This window comes from Syngnathus floridae, chromosome 8, assembly GCF_059516105.1.
Source record: "Syngnathus floridae isolate MCC-2025c chromosome 8, RoL_Sflo_1.0, whole genome shotgun sequence".
NCBI classification, from domain to species: Eukaryota; Metazoa; Chordata; class Actinopteri; order Syngnathiformes; family Syngnathidae; genus Syngnathus; species Syngnathus floridae.
Genome location: NC_142420.1, coordinates 2,116,492 through 2,131,648, shown reverse-complemented (window position 1 = coordinate 2,131,648; position 15,157 = coordinate 2,116,492). Strand labels below are relative to the sequence as shown.

General features: G+C 48.3%; 1 protein-coding gene across 2 annotated transcripts; it reads left to right on the top strand.

Annotated features, from left to right (window-relative positions):
* The first annotated feature begins 155 nt into the window (after window positions 1-155).
* zmym2 (zinc finger, MYM-type 2) lies at window positions 156-14,223 on the top strand. Of its 2 annotated transcripts, XM_088383224.1 has the most exons (24): window positions 156-653; window positions 3,967-4,575; window positions 4,777-4,930; window positions 5,045-5,223; window positions 5,400-5,548; window positions 5,636-5,798; window positions 5,899-6,111; window positions 6,549-6,699; window positions 7,125-7,240; window positions 7,353-7,481; window positions 7,596-7,746; window positions 7,848-8,020; window positions 8,161-8,326; window positions 8,524-8,552; window positions 8,632-8,773; window positions 8,844-8,965; window positions 9,199-9,355; window positions 9,522-9,701; window positions 9,880-9,953; window positions 10,118-10,408; window positions 10,600-10,714; window positions 10,854-11,084; window positions 11,299-11,419; window positions 11,670-14,223. In XM_088383224.1, the coding sequence occupies exons 2-24, from the start codon at window positions 3,982-3,984 to the stop codon at window positions 11,863-11,865; spliced, it is 3,996 nt and encodes a 1,331-aa protein (XP_088239350.1). In that variant the 5' UTR covers window positions 156-653; window positions 3,967-3,981; the 3' UTR covers window positions 11,866-14,223. The 2 variants fall into 2 exon arrangements, with proteins under 2 accessions (XP_088239350.1, XP_088239349.1); XM_088383223.1 differs by lacking the exon at window positions 156-653 and having other exon boundaries at window positions 5,075-5,223.
* Window positions 14,224-15,157: the final 934 nt, after the last annotated feature.

The following is a 15,157-nucleotide window of genomic DNA, read 5'->3' as shown; positions in this document are numbered from 1 at the left end:
ATGAGGGCAATTTAATTGCCAGCTCGATGACACGCTGTACGCATGCGCAGGATCTAAAGGAGGGAAGGGGTGGGGGACTGGATGAAATTAGTGTGGCGTGGGCAAGGAAAGCAAGAATCTCACTCTGCCTATTTCCCCCCAAAAATTCTGGGAACTTCCGGGTTCTATTTTTTTCCCGCAATTTCGCCTTTTAAGCAGTGATTTCTCCTTTACAATTACTTCGTATTGCCATGAATTTTAAGCTGTCAAGTTCTGGAATGTGATTTCGCTTTCGAAATGTAAAGGCTTCAATTTTCTGTGTCCGTTCAAAATGGCTGCCATGCTTTTGTTGTTGTTGAGAAGGTGATGGACGAATGGATGGTGAATTTGAGTTATTTAATTGAGTTTTCCGACAAAATAGTTTCGTGATAGTTTTAAAGGGAGAGTAGAAGCAGTTTAATAGCATTAATTTGATATTTAACGCGTTGGAGATTCGCACGTTTGCACGTCACGTGACATCTCCCCTCAGCTCGTAAATGTAGCGAGAGTGAGCTGTCTGTATCACCGGCGATCTTCGAACGTTGAATTGGCTGGTGTTGGGTTGTGCGCATGCGCCTTCCGGGATTAATGTCAAGGCACAAAAGTGGCGCTTCACCGTGTCGAGCTCTACTCCGGTAAGAATCAACCTTGTCTCCTCCAAATTTCCTCTCACTTTTTGTCCATGTCTTCTAAAAGCCCTCAAAGTGTAAAGTTTGGGCAACTTTTTGGCCGTTGCTTAGCTTCGCCGGGCCTCCCCTTACCCCCGGCCGCCCGCGTGTCTTGACACGGGCGGCGAGGAGACACGTTTAAGAGTTGAATGTGAACGATGTGTGTCCCAGTATTGTTCATTTGGAGCCCTAATGGCGGACGCTAGGCACTGGTTTCCCGCTGGGTGGCGACGGTGGTAATGGTGTAAGGAGGGGGAGGGGGTTCCTCATATGTTTATGGATATTGTCTTCGCTTTTTAGCCCCCTTAATTTTTTTAACCACGAACTCCACAAGGGCTGGCGTTGCTTGTTTACAGCCGCATGACACAATCGAAGCCCGGTTCATGTGATACGTAACGCCGGCGGGGGTGGCCGTGGTGGTGGGGAAGGGCGCCCCTATCGGTGGCTCTTTGCCATTGCAGCCTGATTGCGCCACGGTTGCCGGCGAACTTTTCAATTAAAGCAGGTAGGCCCCGAAATGGCCATTGAACCTCAAGTCCGGATTCGGTTTTAGTCCATTTGAGTCGTTTTCACTCGTGTGGATGTGCGGCTTGTGACGTTTCAAACCTCGTTTATATGTGCGCGTTGGTCCACAATGGCGCAGTTGGACCACGTTTCTCTGTAGAACCCCCCACTCCCTCACAATTTAGGAGCGCCCCCCCTCCCGCTCATCACGCATGGGGTTTGAAAGTTTGTGGACCAGCCAAGTTGGTTCCGGGCGGGGGTTCACTTCTCAGAGGCTCGGCCACTGAGAGTTGAACGTGGCGCCACTCGTGCCCGGTTCCTCACATCCACCCCCACACACACACACGCACTCCACAACAACAACCGGAACGGACGCCATTTGCAGTGTAGGCATACTTTCGACGCCCGTCTTTTTTATCTCCTTTACCTCTTCTGTGTTTTTGTTTAGCGCCAGTTGTGCAAATGACGTCACTGAGGCAACATGACGATGTTCACAAAGACCCCCCCTCCTCTTGACAATCTGGTGATTACGTCATAAGGCTGTGGGGGAGGGAGTTTTTTGAGGTCTTAATTTATTTTTCATTCATGTCGTCTGCATTGCAGTCGTTTAGCTACTAAACTGCAGACAGAGGTCAGGCACCTGGTAGGGACTAGTGGTATATTCAAGAGTAGGCTTTTATTGTCCAAAATGTGCTTTTTCAATAATAATAATGAATACAATTTACTCGGGGTGACTGATTGTGATTATGTACTGCATCGTAGAAAGTGCCTACCTTCCATTTTAAATATTTACATGGAATAACGCCTACATTTTTACCAATGTCTTGCAAATGTCACTGTGATCTTTTATATTATGTTGTGTTGCATTTCTTGTTTATATTGTCCAGATGTGCATACTACTCAGCCGTAGCTTTTCTAGCATCTAGCTTGATATATTTACTAGTGGAAATGCTTTAATTTTTACCAATGTCTTGCAAATCTCATTTTGAGCTTTGGTATCGGGTTTTGTTGCATGCGATCTTTAACTCAACTGTAGCATTATTTGGTGTGAGGTGTTTACTGGGCTTTATTTTAGCCCCAGATGTGGAAATGATTATGCTATGGTATTTTGATGATTTGGGTTGGGGTTGTATTGGAAGTCTTAATTTTGTTTTCTTTATTTTCATGCAAATGTGTTGACAGCTCTGCATTGCAGTCTACCCAACTGCAGAGTGTGCCAGCGTCTGGTAGGGACGGAAGGCCTTTTAATTGTACAAAAGCATTTTTACAATAATGCATAACATATAGCATATTTTCTCATCTAGTACTTTGGTGTTATTTACTCAGCTGCAGCCAACACCCTGTCATTTTCGAGTAAGATGTTTGCTCGGAGTAACTTTAATTGTATTATTACATTTTGTATACAAATGGTACACTAAACTGCACTTGAGGATAATATGTTCACTATAATTGAGGACAGAATTGAATGAATGCTATTAAACATCAGCTTTACAGATGCGTTATATTGACCATTTTAAAAGCTGCCACCACAGTCACAGGTACACTTTGACTGTGTTGTGTGCGAAAGGCACAGGCTGTGGCGACCATTTTGTGGACTGTCTGTGTGAAACTGTCAGTCATTGATGTCAATCTTAGTAACAGTGTATCACTTAGGAAACGGCCGTCTTTAATTTGTTGCCTGGATGTGAGGTCAGTTTGCAAAAACACGGGCTTCCTGCTCCCAAGCATGTCGGCCCGCACTTCCTGTCACATGGCTACCCCCCCAACTCCACGAAGGCTCGTTTTTCACTTCAAAATGGCCACACGCTAAACCTGCAGCCCGTCTAGTCGGCACATCGGAACGCACAAGCGATGCAATCGATTAATCATGCCTGTGATGCGTCAAGGGTCAGCTTTTGATGCAGCAGCTTTTGCCGCCGTCGCCCTCGTGAGCACGTGACATGAAAGGCAATCCCCCTCTCCTCCCGTCCACGACAGCCCCTCCCTTTTCCCCTCCCTCACTGGCCGTTACCCGGCCCCCTGACGCGTAGGGAAACGACACGCCAGATGTAGCGCTAAGAGAGCGTGTCCCCAGTGGTGGGCCTTGCTATTGCCATGGCAACCAAGGTGTAGCTTCACAGGTTGCTGCGGCAACAAGGGAGGGGGGGGGAAATGGGCCAGTGAGAAGGGGAGCAGGATTGGCGGCGGTTAGCACAAAGCCCTATTTTGTCTGTTTTATTTTGAAAGTCGTTTGCCGGCTTCCGCCGGACTGATGCAGGTTTACACAGGCGTTCTTTGATGAATTGCACAAAGTCCCTTAATGCAGACTTTCCTTCCAGAATCTGGATCCACTTCCCTCAGTCACATAATTGAGCCCATCAATTGGCAAGCAAAGCGCGTTTTCACATGTGTAAGGTAACCACACCAAATGGAGATTTGATATCAAGCAACATATTTGGAGATGGCAAAAGAACTTATCGGCATGACACAAGCGCCTTTCGTGCATCATCATCGGTTGAAAGTCCGTTTTCCAGCTTGCACACTGGCCATCCAAGACAACCTTTTCACATCTCTCTATTCTGCATGGAAGATACTGATTGATGAATTGAAGTGGACTCACAAAAATTCAAGCTCCATTTCATGTTCTATTAATTCATTGGTGCTTGACGAGCCTCTTTCTCACACTTTCCTCATAATGGGTGTATCTGTACCTGCAGCAGCTGGTCTCGGGAAGAAGGTGTCTCAGGGGGAAACGGGATTCTACCTAATTGCCTTTTTTGTGCCGGGGGTGTTCCAGGTGGTTGCCTTAGCGATGGACGGGGAGTCGGAACCCAATCCTGCTGTTCCGGAGGAGGAGGAGGAGGTGGCGGCGACGCCGGGGGCAGCGGCAGAGGGGGACCACGTGGAGGCCACGGCGGCGCCCACCGTGGAGGCCCCAGAGTCGGTTGCCGCGGCAACAGATGACGAAGAGGCACCAAAGAAGGGCGGCGGCGGCGAGGATGATGACGACGTGGTTTTGGTAGAAGAGCAGGCCTCCGAGCTGCCGCCACCTTCACAGGAGTGTCCGGAGGGCCCCGCTGACATGGAGACGCAAGACGCGTCGCCCGCTGAGGCAACACCCGCAGCCGAGGCCGTGACCCCGCCCGCTGCCGCGACGCCAGATGCGTCCGAGCCCTCCAACCCCGCCTCGGCAGCCGAGCCCATCGTCATCGATGACGAGGAGGAGCCTGAAGAGAAGCAGGGCGGCTCGTCGCCCGCCAACCTCAGCTGCACGGAACCACGTTCGGATATCCGCATCGCCAACGTCACGACGCTGGGCCAGAAAAGGGGCGCCGGCGCCCTTCCGGGGGACGCTCAAGCTGACTTGATGATCACCTCTGTGACATCCCTGCAGGGAGAACAAACGGTAAGGTGGCAATTCTACATGGTGCACACATTTAGGGTCAAATTTTGATCCCTGATTTGATTTTTTTACATGGATGCCGCTATCCCACTGAGAGCGAACATTTGCAGCTGTATGCGAGGATAGCAAAATCCACATTCAGGACGTTACAGCGCCGTAGTGGAAAATGTGGACCTTCTGTAACACAAGCCCCCTTTCCTGCAGTCAGTCGACGGCCCGGCAGAGGAAAATGGTCTGCAGATCAGCAACGCCTTCAGCCTGACCCCCGATAGCACGTCCAAAAGACCGAGCGCTTCCTTCAACCCGGGGCGGGGCTCAGCGGTGCAAAATGGCGACGCGGGGACGCATAGCAGAACAGGTAGCGCCAGACCCTCAACCTACACAGAAGCTACAAATATTCCTTAGTAGGATCAAGCCTGTTTCATACTGTCCATCAACTTTAATATAATTTGTTTATTCTTTTTTTAAATAGATGACACGGGCTTCTCTTGTTCCCCCGCAGACTCATGGATCTCCCAGTCGGCGTCGGTGCCCCGCAACCAAAAACAGACGGGGGTGGACTCTTCGTCGACCGCCACTTCCTTGCCCAAACCTCCGGGACAGTCTTCCTCTTTCTCGCCAGGCACTCAGCCGCAACCCAGGACTGTGAAGGTAACGTTGCATGAACCATATTTGCCTCGTATTTAAATCATATTTGTTCTTTTTAGACTCTGTTGTTGTAAGCGTTGTTTGTTTTATGTAAATATTTATTTTAATCAGCCAATTCATTGGTTAGTAGAATTTTTTTTCCATGCTAAATATCCACATTCCCATCCAATTTATCGCAGGTGACTTGTGCAAACTGTAAGAAGCCTCTAAAGAAAGGTCAGACGGCATACCAGCGCAAAGGATCTACGCACCTCTTCTGCTCCACCACCTGCCTCTCCGCCTTCTCGCACAAACCCGCACCCAAAAAAAGCTGTACCATGTGTAAAAAGTCAGTTTGGGCTTGCCGTTCTTGAGGGAGTGCGCTATTTGGGAGCGGCAACTGCTAACATCACGATCGCCCTCGCCCACCCTGCAGGGACATCACCAACATGAAAGGTACCATCGTGGCCCAGGTGGACTCGAGTGAGTCCTTCCAGGAGTTCTGCAGCACTGGCTGCCTGGGCGCTTATGAGAACAAGCAGAACCCGCCCAAGTCCAGCCTCAAAACCAAATGCACCGTCTGCGGAAAGCTCACCGAGGTCAGTTTGTAACCAAGATCTTTTCCCAGGAGATAGCAAGTCTGGGCGTGCTTGAAGTCGGCATGCAGGATGTGGAATTGACAGACTTTGTTGCGCGCAGATCCGCCACGAGGTGAGCTTCAAGACGGTGACGCACAAGATCTGCAGCGACATGTGCTTCATTGTGTACCGCCGAGCCAACGGGCTCATCATGAACTGCTGCGAGCAGTGTGGGGACTACCTGCCCAGCAGGGCCTCCGCCAACCACTTCCTGCTGGTGGACGGACAGCAGAAGCGCTTCTGCTGTCAGAAATGCATCAGGGATTTCAAGCAGGTACTCTTTTGAGCTTCACTCCATGGCTTATTGCAAGACGTTGTGTTGTATTTGTATTTTTCCCCCCCAATCATTTCTAGTGGATCTGTTTTTTGTTCTTGTTCACGGTTAAACGTTTTCAACATTGCAGTCAAGGGCTTTCACCGTAGATTCTTGTTCAATCATTCATGCGCAGTAATGACTCGATCATTTCCTCCTTCAGTTTTTCTCCTGAACGAGCTCTCAGCTGAACAATTTGGTAGTTGCCACAAGTTGAAGGCTGAAGTGGAGTCGTTGTTGCCTGGCAACAAGCGCTCATTAAACCAACCACACTTGTGTCTCGGCAGCTCAGCCACAAGTATTGGGACACCTCCAAAATGATACGACATCAAGTATTTCAAATTTCAGAGCCCGCTTTAAGTGCACTCTTCTTTCTGGTCTTTCGCGTGCGTCTTTAGGCTCACAGCAAGCTGGCGAGCTGCTTGACATGTAAGACCCTGATCAAGACGGGCGAGGTGGTCCTGGGCCTATCCGCCGATGGCGCCATGGGCTCCTACTGCTCCAGCAATTGCATGAACAAGGCCAAGATGGCCGCCACCACCTTCCACCGTGAGTAAACGCAAGTGACGGTGACTAAATGTGCAGGTTAGCAAGAGACGATAAAGTAGCTAAACAGGACAGAGGGGCACTCAAATGCAGCACAATGCGAGTCAACGGCAACTTATCCAAATGAAACAGTTAGAGTCCTAATAGGATGCCGCGTGTACTCAAATGTTGGTCAAACAAGATCCAAATCAAGCTTCTTTTCGTGGGAATGGAAATCAAATCAGGACATGGCAAGCTACTGAACTAAGACACGAATGTGCCACACCTCGTCACACAAGATCCAAATCTGAGATTCCTGTTGAGGAAATAAGAATAACCACACAAAGTAGAAACGAAACCACAACATGAATTCAAATCCACAATTGTATTAAATGTGATTTTGTTCCCAAAGAGCAACCCTGTACTTTAACGACGTGTGTTTTGTTCAGACGCGGAGCCGTCGTGTCACTTCTGCAAGAGGAACGCGTTACCTCAGTACCAGGCCACACTGCCCGAGGGAAACGTCCTTAACTTCTGCAGCTCGCAGTGCGTTACCAAGTTCCAGGTGCACACTCACTTGGTTGTCTTTGGTTATCATTATGATGATGGTCATGATTTTTTTGGGGGTGTTTTTTTTTTTTTTTTCTTTTTTCTAAGTCTGGTGATCATGATTACAGAACGCCACACTCCAGACGACCACCAACGGACAGACGACGCTGTCCACCACCAATAACAGCACGGTGCAGCTCAAGTGTAACTACTGCAGAGGAGTGTTCAGCGTCAAGCCGGAGACGCTGGAGTGGGAGGTCAGATGAGGCGCTTTCCAAAGAAATATTTTATAAAAATTGTAAAGGTGGAGGCCCACTGAGTGTTACGCGAGGGTGAGCTCTGCGTCTGACATCTGTGTGTGTGTCCCTCAGGACAAAATGTACCACTTCTGCAGCAAGGTTTGCTGCGACGACTACAAAAAGCTGCATTGTATCGTTACCATGTGCGAGTTCTGCCAGGAGGAGAAGACGCTGCACACCACCGCCAACTTTTCGGGCGAGAAAAAGCCCTTCTGCAGCGAAGGTAACGAGAACAGCCGCCACCTCGTGCTTTTTTTATTATTATTATTATTATTTTTATTAATAATAAACCACGCTTCATTTTGTATGCGTTTTGTGTTCCAGGTTGCAAGCTGCTGTTCAAGCAGGACTTCATCAAACGTCTGGGCCTCAAGTGTGTCAGCTGCAACCACTGCAGCCAGATGTGCAAGAGAAGCGTCACGCGCCAGCTCGGCGGCATGACGCGGGACTTCTGCAGCGAGGCCTGTGCTAAGAAGTTCCACGACTGGTACCACAAGGTCCGCTTTGGAAAAACCACTATAAACAGCCACGTTGAAAGGAAATAATGGGAATTAAATTGCATCCTTATGAGAATAGAAAAAAAAACCTGAAAAAGAAAACCGTCTGTAAACTGACAGTGTCTCTCCGTGTCCACTAGGCGGCGCGCTGCGACTGCTGCAAGGTTCAAGGACAGCTGACGGAGTCCGTGATGTGGCGCTCGGAGATTAAGCAATTCTGCGACCAGCAGTGTCTGCTCAGGTTCTACTGCCAGCAGAACGAGCCCATCATGGCCACGCAGAAAGGCCCCGAAAACAGCTGCACGGGTACACGGCAACACCGCATGCAGACTGATTCTCCACTGGTGAAGTTGTTTTGTAGTGGACTTTTTGGGGGCCAATGGTCCCAGCGATCTGTTTTAAAAAATACAACTCTATAACGTTGTTTCACGTAACATGAAAATTGTTGACCGTGTCTGCCATTTTATTTGTTTTAGTGTCATAAACTATATGTTTCCTTTCAGGTATTGAATCACAAGCTTCCAAACTTGGGGTGAGTGTCATTTTTAGTGACGTTTACAGTTTCATTCTTCTTGATGTCGCTCCCCTAAATCTTGTCTTCCCCGACGCAGCTGGTGAGCCAGGGCACGGCGGCGTACGCGGGCGGCGGCCTGATGAGGGACGTCAAAAACAAGGCGGTCCTCTGCAAGCCGCTCTCTCTCACCAAGGCCACCTACTGCAAGCCACACATGCAGAGCAAGCCCATACAAACGGGTGAGCATTTATTTACCACAGCCGTCACTTTCCCGGCTCAACAAAAATGGACTTTCTCGCGTGAACGCAGATGTGGATGACGGCGTGAAGCGGGAGTACATTCCCGTCCCCATCCCCGTGCCCGTCTTCGTCCCCGTGCCCATGAACATGTACTCGCAGCTGACGCCTACGCCGCTCTCAATGCCTCTACCAGTAAGACATGAGCTGACAAGTATTACTAGTAGTGGTGGGTAATGCTTTCCAGAGTTCCAGCAATCTTGCCATCATTCTGATCAATAACGTACCAAACATTGAGCCACCTCCTGCCCGCATTTAATTGTTGACAAAAATTCAGAAGAACAGAAAGTACAGAAATAAATTTGGTGCTAATGTTGACATTTGTGGTTTGCTTAACTATCTCTGCGTGTCACCCCCACCTCTGCCAGCTCCCCGTGCCAGTCTTCCTGCCCACCACCCTGCAAAGCACAGAGCAGATTGTCCAAACCATCCAGGAACTGAGAAACAAGACTCCCTCAGAGCCCGTCGCCGTGAAGGAGGACTCATCATCCCTGACAGAAGGGACATTGGACGATCAGAATGAAGGTAGCAGTCGCGAGCCCAAAATGGGCCTCCGCAACCTCAACATAGAAGAATCACGTAACACAGCCCGCACCACTTGATAATCACTCAGGATAGTCTTTCAGAGGTGTCCGACGATTCGGCCTTTGTAGATGATCTTAAGGGGGGGGGAAATGCTCATCTCTTTCAGATGTGAAGCTTGAGAAAGACACAAGTGAGCCTGAAGTCGAGGAGATGATCACCAGCAGCCCAAAGCAGGAGCAGGAGGAAGAGAAGGAGGAGGTGAAGACAGAAGTTAACGTGGACCTGAAGAAAGAAGAGGAGGAAGACGATGCAAGTTACATGGACCTGGAGGAGGACTTCCCTCTAGGTAACGTATTTGTGACGTCCACACAACACGATATTGGGGTGGATTACTCTAGTCCACTCGTCCGTAGGGGGCGCTGAGGCGTGCTTGTGGTTTGTCAGCATGGGCTTCTAAGCAACTGCTGACTCATTGTTGGTTTCCAAATGCTGTGTCATTCTCTGATTGACGTTTCCCTCCTCAGCTTCGGCAGCGGTCCAGGAGGATGCGGAAAAGCAGGAGGACGAGCGGGCACCGCGACCTCAGCCAAGGACACGAGTATGCGCCTTAATGTGTTAGCAATCACAATGCCACACGGACATTTAGTCGGGATTCTAAACACCAGACTTTCAATCGAGCAAGTTCCTGGTTTATTCGCATCAATTCCCATTAACACCCATGTTTGAAAGCAGCGAAATTTCACAAGTCTATTTTCGTCCCAGGGGAGCAAGAAGCTGGCGGTGGAACGCAACTTGGCCAGAACCTCGTCGGTTCGCTCGCCGCCCCTGAAAGCTCGCTACGGCCTCAACGCCTTCAGGCGCTGGATGAGCCCCGCAGCGGACCCCCAAACCGCAGAACCAGCTCAGGTCAATCCCACAGAGACCGACGTGCTGAAAATGTCCGCCGGCGAGCTGAACGACAAGCTGAGCGGCTTCGTCAGGGAGGTGTGTCGACCCAACGGGGAGCGATACGCCCCGGACAGCATCTACTACCTCTGCCTCGGCATCCAGAAGGTTGGCGTCCTTTCACTTAGCAACAGGAAATGTTGTCGCTATGTCCTATGATTTAAACCTTTTGCTGTTCACATCCTGAATATTGTGATGATCATTTGAATATGAGGACATTAACATCACATCAACACTCATTCAGCCATCCATTTGAACAATTGTAAAATGAATATTGTGGTTTCTGTTGTTCTTTTTAGCATCTTCACACCAATGGCCAACAGAAGGACATCTTCAGCGACCCCTGCTATCAGGAGTTTGGAGAGGAGCTCAACAAGGTTCTGAAGGACTGGAAACCCTGCCCGCTTCCTGATGGTGAGCCTTAAAATTCCGCTTGATTCTTAAAACATGTGTTTTACTTATTTGGCTGGATTTATTGTCTATTATTAGGCAATACATTTTTGATAACCACTATTTCTTTAACATTTTTATATAATGGTCGGCCTCCTTGCAGGTTCCGCGTGGAGCCGCGTAGACGAGCACTGCCTGTGGGCATGCGGCCATCTGGGCGGCACCACGCCCGCCGTCCTACTGCGCTCACTGGTCTACCTGAACGCCAAGCGCATGCGCTTACGCAGTGCCCAGCAGCATCTGGGCCTGTCCTTTGCCAGCGTCTACGGCCCGGACGCCACGCACCCCGTCACCACCGGCGAGTGCGTCCGCGTGCCTTCTCCCGTCTCTCAGGGTGAGTGAAAGAAGCTTTGCGGTTCTGTAGTACGTTTTGCATTGTTCGCAAGCTGAGCCTTGATTGGTCATTAAGATCCCCCCCCCGTACGTGATGTTGGTTTCCTTCGACAGCAAGGAGCTAAATGCACTTTAAAAGGTATCGATTGGACAATAATGTAGTTATCAAATTCGTTATAGACAAACTATTCTCTTCCGCATTGTTTGCATTGTAGTTGAAAAGGAGTCCCGCAAGAGGAAGCTGGACCTTCAGGACTGCGAAGAAGACGATACGGGATCACCTGGTCCCATCACGGAGCAAGAGCGACAACTTTTCCAGCTCTACCGCTCCAAGTGGTACGTTGCGTACCTCATGGCTGATTCCATCAAGCAATTTGCTTTGATGTCAGTCTTGGAGGTTCACTGTATGTCTCTTAAATGTTGGAAGTTGGTGTCCTGTGATTATTACCCCATGCTGTTCACATCCTGAATCTTCAGTGATGACATCTAGATGATGAGGACTTCCTGTCCCGCTTAGCCGCGATGTCAGTAAATCACTCCGCCGGCGCTTTTGTAACAAGCGTCTTCTGCTTTCCCCTCGCCGCAGCCCGGCCTCGTTGCTGGAACGCACGGACTTCTTCTACGCCCAGCCCGATCCCGCCTGGGACGGGGACGGCGATTGGTTCTCCCCCACGCCGCTAGAGCGCCACACGCTGGAGAGCCTCCTCGCCAGAGTCCTGCTGGTGCGGGACATTTACACGGACTCGCAGGAGCAAGCGGAGGAGGAAGGTGACGCCGAGTAGCACGTCTACTTTGGACACGTAGATTGTTAGTAAATCCACAGGAAGGCCATAGTGAGTAGCTCTTCCAACATTTTCTTATGTAAACCTCCTTCATTCCTACCGCTGAGCTCCACGACACGCCGCCCACGGTGAGGAAAAACTGGATGGGAGTGGTGTCACGTTTCCAGTGTGTTTCCGGTTTTTTTTTCCTCGGGGGTGGGGGTGCATCCAGACAGTTACGGAATGTTTTAGCCAGCTAACGATGTGCCGCCGCCAAGCCCGATTTCAATGCTGGTGATGTCGTTTGGAGAATTCATTCAAAAGCGCCACATTTGAAAAAGACAATCAGCACAACAACTACAAGCCTTTTAGCTGTTGCCTTAGCATCCCATTCTTTAGTAGAGCAGGACATGCAGTATTTCCGAGTGTTATATCTGAGTGTTGCTGTGTACGCCAATATTCCGGAAGGGGCACTCGTTCAAGCTGAAAAAAGTAAGAACCCACGTTCGTAAATAGACAAGCATTTTGTCCGTTAAGTCACATTCATTGAAAAATGTTACTATGAAAACTTCCACAAATGCAAAAGCTATGTTTTTGTTTTTCTTGTTTGTTTGTAGAAGTCCAATATTTGGAAAATGAAAGGATTTGGGCTGAGCCAGGTTCTAGCGCAGCATTCCCATTCCGCCACTCTTTTTATCCTTTGTCACTTGTCCCGCGGTTACGTTTCAGCGCAACATACTTTATCCAGTCATGCAATGTTTGCCCAAAAGCTTGGCGCACGCAAATATTAGCTAATACCACACTTGTTCCACACGCGATGTACATTTAGCCTTCCGTTTGGAAAAAAGGACGCTGCTATTTCCCTGCTTTTCCAACAATGCCATATTTGCACAGTAGCTTGAAAAGTGCAAATATTTGGGCAGAGAAGAGTAAAAGCGCACCCGCCCCAAACATTTTTTTCCCACATCTGTTGAGAAATGTCGTAACTTTTAGTCGACGTTCACTTTTTGCTTTTTGCAGTGTGGCTGTTAAGAATTTGGGCTGAGAAAAGTAATGGCACACTTGTTCCAAATTAGCCACACATCTGCCATTTGTTGTCGCATTTACTGAGGAATGGAATTAACACGGGTTGTGTACGCTTTTGCCGTTTAATTTGTTCTCAGGAAAAGTCCAGTATCTTGGACGACCCACATATTTACGTTGAGAAAAGTAATACTTCATCCATTGCGAGCTCGATGTACATTTTGTCTTATTTGCGTCTGTTGGAAAATGATGCTGCTATTCAACGTTCAAAGAAGAACGACAAAAGATGAACAATGCACTTATTGTATTTTTTGTCGCACATTGTTGTTTTAAGTCATACCTGTTAAACGACAGCTATGACACATTGTTGAACTTTCAGCGACCTTTTCAGGAGTATCTAAATTTTTTGATTTTCCTTTGTTGAAAAATGATGGTCATTACACGACGTTAAAATGTTGAGCAATTTGATTTCGGCTAATTATACAAACCTGAAAATATGAGTTGAGCAAATAGCACTCCCGCTTCAAATTAACCTACTGCTATTCGTAGCGACTAAAGTTTGGGCTCTCCCAAACAAATACAAATGACCAATTCGTTTGCAAGCAGCCGCTAGAGGGCGCAGTAGAAAGCAAACCAAAAGGGTCTCCTCAAACGACATCACCAACAGGCAACGTAGGGTCGCACGCTCACTTGGGCTGGACTGTTTTGGTGGCATTTTGTCGACAAGGAGGGGCGGGGCGGTAAACTGGGCTAGTCACGAAAGGGACAACGAAGAAACACTCACCATATTTTTTTAAAAACCTATTTATTTCTCCTTTTTTCTGTGTCCTCCTTTTGTACTTTTCTTTTTTTTTTTCCATAAAACTCCTTTATTAAAGAAAAAAAAAAGGAGATTTTCCACAGGAAACCATGAAAGGCGAGCAGCTTGTTTTGGTTTTTCCGTTGTCCCGTTTTTATTTTATTCATCTGATTCCTCCCAAGAAAAAGACTAAACTCAGGTTTGCGTTGAGAGGATTTGCCGTCAAAATGACTTCAAATTTGTTTTGCTACTTGCTATATTTGCTTGGTTGAAATGTTGGGCGGCAAGCTTATTTTGGATGAATTGCGGTGACGAACGGAGCATCTTTTTCGGAGATCAGCGCTCTTTAGTCCGCCTACAGGGAGGCCGGTCGGGTTTGCGCCTGATTACCGGAGTTGAATCGGAAAACCTTTAAGCGAACCCGTCAGGGTGGCGTCGATGCCAACCTGGGTGTCGCCGCTGACTCGGGTGTGAATGTGCCTCAGTGTGTAAATATGAACGCGTGTGGTGTGTGCTCGTCTTCAATAAATGATCTTTTCTTTTTCTTTTTTTTCTAATCACACGGCTCTCTTGTTTTTATTCAAAATGCGATTTAATGTATGCTTTAAATGTAAATGTTGTCCACTTGTAATTATGTTTATCATTCCATTGTTCACAATTTTTCTTTGCATAGCAGCTACAGAAAGAACACAGCTGAAGTGTTGAATCTACTTGGATTAGCAGAATGAGGTAATATCTGTTTTTATAAATTGGTCTTATTTTCTCACTTTCAAACATGTTGGTCATTTGTACTTGTTTTTTGTTAGATGCTGCACAGGTATCTGATTCTAATCCAGAAATTAGGTGTGTCGTCTCAATTGATTTTAGGGATAACGGATGATTCAATTATTCAACTTCTCTCCACTGGGGGCGATGTGATGGCACTTTCAACTCAAGTTTTCAGTCGCACCGTAGAGGTGAGTTGTAGCATCTGGCTAAGTGTAAGACTGTAGAAATACTACTGGGTTGTGTGTATATGCCTTGCCCCCACCCTCCAAAAATGTGGATGGCTGCTCGTACCAGAAAGGTTGACTTAAGCCGTATTTTGTCATTGTTGGCCAGACTCCAGTAACTTGCCCTATTCAAGTGCTGCCGGCGAGTGTCAAAAACATTTTTGGTCACCCCCGCGGACCGTTTTTTATTGTTCGGCCACAATCCCCAAGCCTTTCAGGGGCCACAAAGAAAGCGCTGTGCTCAGCAGCAGCGGTGTGGGAGAAGCGCGGGGCAGGTGCAGGGGGAGGCAGACTATAGGCGGCCCACCCGGCCTCCTCTATCACATGATTGAAACTAATGTGGCGCTTTAATGATGGAATGAGACATGACTTGGGGATAGATGAGGGTAAATGTTAGTCGCCAACACCCTTTTAGCTGTTTATTGCACTATTCATAAATAGAAATGGCCTGATGGTTATTAGGTCACACCCCTTCAAGAGGCGCTCAAACATGAATATC

Excerpts from the sequence above, each read along its gene's own strand:
- zmym2 (XM_088383224.1), top strand. The coding sequence starts at position 3,982 with ATGGACGGGGAGTCGGAACCCAATCCTGCTGTTCCGGAGGAGGAGGAG. Across the intron at positions 4,576-4,776 it reads CCCTGCAGGGAGAACAAACG|TCAGTCGACGGCCCGGCAGA; the intron begins GTAAGGTGGCAA and ends CCTTTCCTGCAG. Across the intron at positions 8,327-8,523 it reads CCCCGAAAACAGCTGCACGG|GTATTGAATCACAAGCTTCC; the intron begins GTACACGGCAAC and ends GTTTCCTTTCAG.